At 34.2% G+C, this 6,144-nt stretch overlaps 1 protein-coding gene across 1 annotated transcript; it reads left to right on the forward strand.

The window, feature by feature from the left end:
* Window positions 1-4,288: 4,288 nt before the first annotated feature.
* LOC120772659 (glutathione S-transferase 1) lies at window positions 4,289-5,899 on the forward strand. The gene is made up of 3 exons (XM_040101390.1): window positions 4,289-4,348; window positions 4,736-4,854; window positions 5,205-5,899. The coding sequence occupies exons 2-3, from the start codon at window positions 4,757-4,759 to the stop codon at window positions 5,791-5,793; spliced, it is 687 nt and encodes a 228-aa protein (XP_039957324.1). The 5' UTR covers window positions 4,289-4,348; window positions 4,736-4,756; the 3' UTR covers window positions 5,794-5,899.
* Window positions 5,900-6,144: the final 245 nt, after the last annotated feature.

Below are 6,144 nucleotides of genomic sequence, written 5' to 3' on the forward strand. Positions count from 1 at the left end.
AATAATTGAGCTGTCCTATCAACATGATTGAGCGCAGAAATTTGACTAGTTGAAATTCACCACGAAGAAAATACCCTTTTTTGTTAGTTGGAATATGCTCGTCATTGAATCTGTCATTGTGAAATAAACTACAAAACTACACAATGAGCATTTGAAAGCATAAACTTGTAAGCCATAAAAGTATAAAACCTCTTTCTACCGACTGCATAATTTTCAACATTTCAGCTTATCAGCTCCGAGAATATTATGTGGTATTAAATACGAGCATCAATTGATGCGATATTGAATTTTATTAAGTCATTGACGTAGAAAATTCTGCATACGACAAAAATAATTATTGGCGAAATGACGATTGCAATTCACAGGCAAATCCTATTACGAAATCAATCGTCATAAGACTTCCAGCAATCAGCATAAAGTACAATAAGTTTAAGCAGCTGATAACGTTTGCAACTTACTAGCAATTACAATAGTGATAAAAATCAAAGGTAAGCAAATTTTTTTTGAACAATTTATCTGGAAAATCTTAAAGTGGAAGGGATTTTGTTGATAAATGAGTGATTTGAATTTTACGTTACTCTTGCTGATAAACTTATTTTTTGTGCATATCATCGAGAATTGTGAAATCATGTATTGACATGAATAAAAATGCAATGTAAGTTTGTTCGGCATTTTTGAAGAAGACGCTCTAAATATTTCTGCGTTACACGTAGTATTATGAAATTTGGAACTCTCAAATTTCGAACCAATTTTTAAAAGTACAAAGTCTCTTCAAAAAATGAAATGGTTGCTTTCTGAGAACACAGTGAAAATAAATTGTACGAACTGCGTAAAATTTATTGGGTAGTCGAAAAAGTCTTTTCGTATTTCTAAACAAACTTCAACTTATTTTTTTTTTGTAATGAACTTTAATGTACCAAATATGTACCATTTTGATCAACCACTTTTGCCATTTTCCGCTAGAGACATTATTCCATCAGTGTAAAACTTTTCTGGTTTCTCGGCGAAAAACTGCATCAAGTAATTTTCACAGGCTTCTCTTGAAGCCAACTTTACTCCATTAAGGGAGTTCTGCATTGAGCGAAATAAATGGTAGTCTGATGGTGCAATGTCAGGGCTAAATCGTGGATGCCTCAACACATCCCAGCCAAGCTCTCCCAGTTTTTGCCGAGTCTTCAAAGATGTGTGTGGTCTGGCGTTGTTCTGATAGAAGACGAAGTCCTTTCCGTTGATCAGTTCTAGTCGTTTTTTTCCGATTGCTTGCTTCAAACTCTTCAGTTGTTGACAGTAAAATGTAGAATCAATCGTTCGACCAGGCTGGAGTAGCTCACAGTGGATGATACCTTTCCAATCGCACCAAATACTCAGCATAACCTTTCGAGGCGTCAATTCTGCCTCAGCGACCATTTGTTGAGCTTCACCACGCTTGGACCATGACCTTTTTAGCACATTATTGTTGTATTTGATCCATTTGTCGTCTCCTGTTACCATTTGCTACAGAAATCGTCAGTTTTCACAGACTTGTGATAAGATGCATTGCCATGCGTTTTTCCACGCTTTGGAGCGGTTTCATAGTGTGTCGTCCACACGGATGACTGTCGATAGAACTTCGGACTGAAATGATAAGAGCCATGTTTCATATGTATATTGTTTCATACCGACCCAAAAACTCGGGCTTATTATGCTTGAACAAAAGTGAGCTCGTGTGGATATGGACTTTTCAGTTGATTTGTTATCTGGTTATAATAAAATTACATATGCGCCAACATTTCGGCTGACTCTAGATTATATCGTCGCCTATGTAAAATGCAAAATAAGGTAACATCGCTTTTCATAAGTTTATAGGCGAAGGAAAAATTATGTAATAGAAACCAATCATGTTGAAATTTCGGTTTTGGTTATAAAATGGTTATTATAAATGGTTATCTATTGGTTCTATATGCCTCATATACCAAAAAAGCGTAACATCAATGTTCGTATGTGTACTGCGAAGGAAAAACGATATAATTGAAACAAAATTTAGGTTTCGGTTATAAAATGGTTATATATAGGTTATGTCTGACTGCGGAAGCTGAAAATTTTATGCTACATATATGTAATACGATGTAGTGAATCGTTAACAAAAAAATCAATTTCGATTTCATAGATGATACGCTATTTTGCTTTTTAGGTGACGATATGTAGTGTAATATTATTTAAGCTACAGCTAAGCTAATTTTGTAACTATAGTGGCTAATTTAGTATACCTTGAAAAATAACGCTGAGAAAATGTAAAATAGCTGTTTCAATTCATGACAAATAAGTTTTAATTAAATATCCGTTTCTAGTTTTGATAATTTCGCTTAATCATGTATACCCTACAAGCAGCATTTCAAAATAATCAATAGCATACTTCTTAGGTTCTCTATTTAGATTCGATTTTTTCATTACATTTACTTATTTTACTAGAAAATGCTGTGAAATAGGCATGAGAGAGGCGCTAGAATACTTCCTCTACTTATATCCGGCCTTATCTGGAACACGGCTCAAATATATAGAAGCTTCGCGGTTCAACGGACTGGATTATGTATCGAAATTAGCTATCAAGTCTCTATTATACTTCGCAAAAAGCGTTGGCGTCCAGCCTGTCATAAACTTCAGTTTGTATTAAAAACCCTCCATCTGGTATTACAAAGCACCTGTAGGTCTATGTAAAGCATGACAGCCAGCTAGTGTAACCTAATCTAACTTAAGCTAGTTATTTTACTTTATACTTTTATGAGATACTGACGTACATACTTCAGATGGCATTAGCATATAGGCATAAATTAATTTTGTCGCTGACTACGCGTACCTTATTGTAAGAGAGAATATATAATAATTATTCTAATAAAAGTTTGCTCTACAAAAGAGAACAACCAAAGATTTACTGTTTTCTAGCAGGTTGCCATGTGATTTATTTTTTATTTTGCCACTTTTTTTGGAAAAAGACTCCCATATATGATACTTACTTATATTAGAATAAATGAAAATTTTGTCTCAAAAAATCGAAATATGATCTTTGTAAGCTAATATTAATATTTATTAAAAAAAAATAAGTTGAAGTTTGATTAGAAATACGAAAATACTTTTTCGACTACCCAAGAAATGGCAGATCAAAGAAGATTTGTGTGAGAGAAAGCCTTTTTATGTGTGACTATCTTAGAATAATTTATGCCTATACCTTGAAATATCGTACTAGAACTGACTCGTTTTATCAAGCTTTTCATATAAAATATTTATATATGCATAACATAAGAAAGAAGTAACCTTTTAATAATACAAAATTTCGACAAAATTTACTAACCTTGAACAAAAATGCAACACTAACACTGCTAGAACGCCTATATATTCTTGCTTAAGGGAGTATTCTGGTCTAGAAATTTAAAAAAATCGTAACTTTTTGTATTTCCAAAGGTTAACTATTCAAGAATATGTGTACAAGAGGATTTTTCAAAATTCAAATTATTCTCGGACATATAGGCATTTTTCTGACCCAACTTCCAAACTGCTTCGGCCAGAACTAATCGAACAAAAGACTTTACGCAAAACTTTCAACGCGTTTTTCTCAAAACTGACTTTTTCGGAACGATACCCACGATTTCTCAGGTTCCACTGGACCGACTTACTTGAAATTTTTCTAGAGTCTTCTTTATAGGCTTGTCTATGGTTGGAACTAGCCCCATTCCCAAATTTTTAGTTTTATTATTTAAAAAAAATTCGAAATAATCAAAAAAAGTGATACAAAAAAACTTTTTTTTCAGGCAGTCGCCATTTTGTGAAAAAAAATTTTTCCCACTTTTTCGTAGTTCCGGTGATTGCGACATTATTCTAGATTAATAATCTTTCTTTTTTTTTGGTTTCAGATAACTAGTAGTGTTGAAATCATAGGTATGGTGACGTGGAAATTTTTAAAGACCCCCCACTTCGTCAGCTCACAATTTTTGAAATTTTTTACTTTTTTAGTTTTTAATTTTTTTCTTTACTCTTCTAAAATTAACAAATAACTAATAAAAAAACGGATACTAAAAATATTAATTGCCTTTTTTTTACGACACTTTAAAAATTACCTGAAATTCATGCTTCTAGACCAGAATACCCTCTTAAAATGCCCTAATAAAAAAATTCAGTAAACTTAATAATTCTTTATCTCAATGGCAACACTATTCAAGAGCAATACAGTTAGGTCTCTCGCCACGCTCACTGCATGACGCAACTCAAAACAAAAAGTAGGCAAAGCAATTATGAATTGTTTTTTGGTAACTTTTACAAAAAGTACCGGTTCGTGTCGTGAAACGCTCAGTTACAGAGTGAGCGACAAAGTGTTCAGGTGTGTTGTTCAGCATTAATTGTAAACGAATTGATGAATTATAACTTTTGTTGTTAAGTGTTTTTGTATTTCTATACTTCGAATGTACACCTCGCTGTGCTCGAAATCCATATAATTAGTTATACAAAATCGGTGAAATATTATATTATGAAAAGTTATAGGAAGTGGAGTGAAGTTCTGAATATAGATACTCATAGCTAATACCGTTGCTGGCACTTTGTAGTGGCCAAGTGAATTGTTTGAAGAGGAGTTAGCGAACTATCTTTTTTTGTTTTTTTCCCTTATATTATATATATACATAAGTACATATGCACTTGTGTTCATTTATAATTTATAATAATAATTTTTGTTTCTTTCATCAACACTCGACGTTACATATTTGTCTAGATAACTACCAACTTGGTCAAGATGTCGGCAAAACCAGTTCTGTATTATACGCTACGTAGCCCTCCATGCCGCGCCGTGCTGTTGACAGCCGCCGCTATTGGACTGGAATTAGAATTGCGGTAAGTGTCGTGATGCTTATCATTCGGAATGTCAAGCGTGTGAACGTAGTATACGTAACGTAATCAAATGATCGCCGCTTTTAGTTCAGCTGAGCACAAAATTCCAAAGCTAAAACAAAAATTTCCGTTTTTTATATTATGGTAAAATAAAATAGTAAATTTATGTAAAGTTATATCACTTATTTGGATCCAGTAAACTTTGATTTTCATGACTGCCGCCATATAAGTTTCATGTACATATATGACAACCGAAGCACTAATCGCTATTTACAACTCTCTATCTCATATTTAAATGCTAATTTATTCAATAATTTTTTCTGCTCTCCCACACAAACCTTCCCCATCTGCAGTCCCACGAATCTTAAACAGCGCGATCATCTAACACCTGAATTCCTCAAACTCAATCCTCAGCACACCATACCGGTGCTGGATGACAACGGCACTGTTGTAACAGATTCGCATGTGATTAACGCTTATCTGGTGGATAAATACTCATCAGATGAGACACTCTATCCCAAAGATCCGCAGAAGCGTAGGGAAGTAGATGCGCGTCTCTACTTCGATGCCGGTCATTTATTCCCACGCGTGCGTCTTATGGTCGAACCGATTATCTACTTTGGTGCGGACAAAATTCAGGAAGAGAAAATCTCATACATGCAATTGGCCTACGATGGTTTGGAGAAGTGTCTTGCCAATGCGTCGTATTTGTGCGGTGAGCATTTGACTATCGCTGATCTTTGTGCTGTCGCTTCGGTGTCCACCGCCGTGCAATTTGCGCCCATCGATGAAGAGAAATTCCCACAGTTGGCTGCTTGGTTGAAGCGCATGTCGCTCTTGCCTTACTACGAGAAGAGCAATAAAGAGGGCGCTGATTTGTTGGGTAGCTTTGTTAAAGAGCAAATGGTGGCGAACAAAAAAGCTAAAGAGGCAGAGAAGTAAAAGAGCGGCAGCTTTGATCAACATTGATATTAGAATTTAATAATTAAATGAAGCAAGAGAAAAATTTAATGTGAAACTAAGAAAAATTTCGAAGAGAATACATTTAATAATTGTTAGCTTTTTTAAAGAGAAACTAAATAAATAATTTAATTGTTTGCAAAAGAGAAGTTCGTTGTTTTTTAAATTTATATTGTTGGTTTTTCTTTTTTTATTTCTAAACACCGACTTGTTCGAAGTTGGTATTGTTGCTTCGAAAAATAATTTCTGCCGAATTTACGAACCTCACGAAGAAGTACAGATTGGATCTTAATATCACAGTCGTTGACATTCAAATTCCGACTGTCTACAAAC

The sequence above is a fragment of the Bactrocera tryoni genome, chromosome 3 (genome assembly GCF_016617805.1).
Source record: "Bactrocera tryoni isolate S06 chromosome 3, CSIRO_BtryS06_freeze2, whole genome shotgun sequence".
NCBI lineage: Eukaryota > Metazoa > Arthropoda > Insecta > Diptera > Tephritidae > Bactrocera > Bactrocera tryoni.

What these genes read in the sequence shown, in the direction of transcription:
- LOC120772659 (XM_040101390.1), top strand. Translation starts at nt 4,757, where the DNA reads ATGTCGGCAAAACCAGTTCTGTATTATACGCTACGTAGCCCTCCATGC. An exon ending in GGACTGGAATTAGAATTGCG is followed by an intron (nt 4,855 to 5,204) that starts GTAAGTGTCGTG and finishes CCCCATCTGCAG; the next exon opens with TCCCACGAATCTTAAACAGC.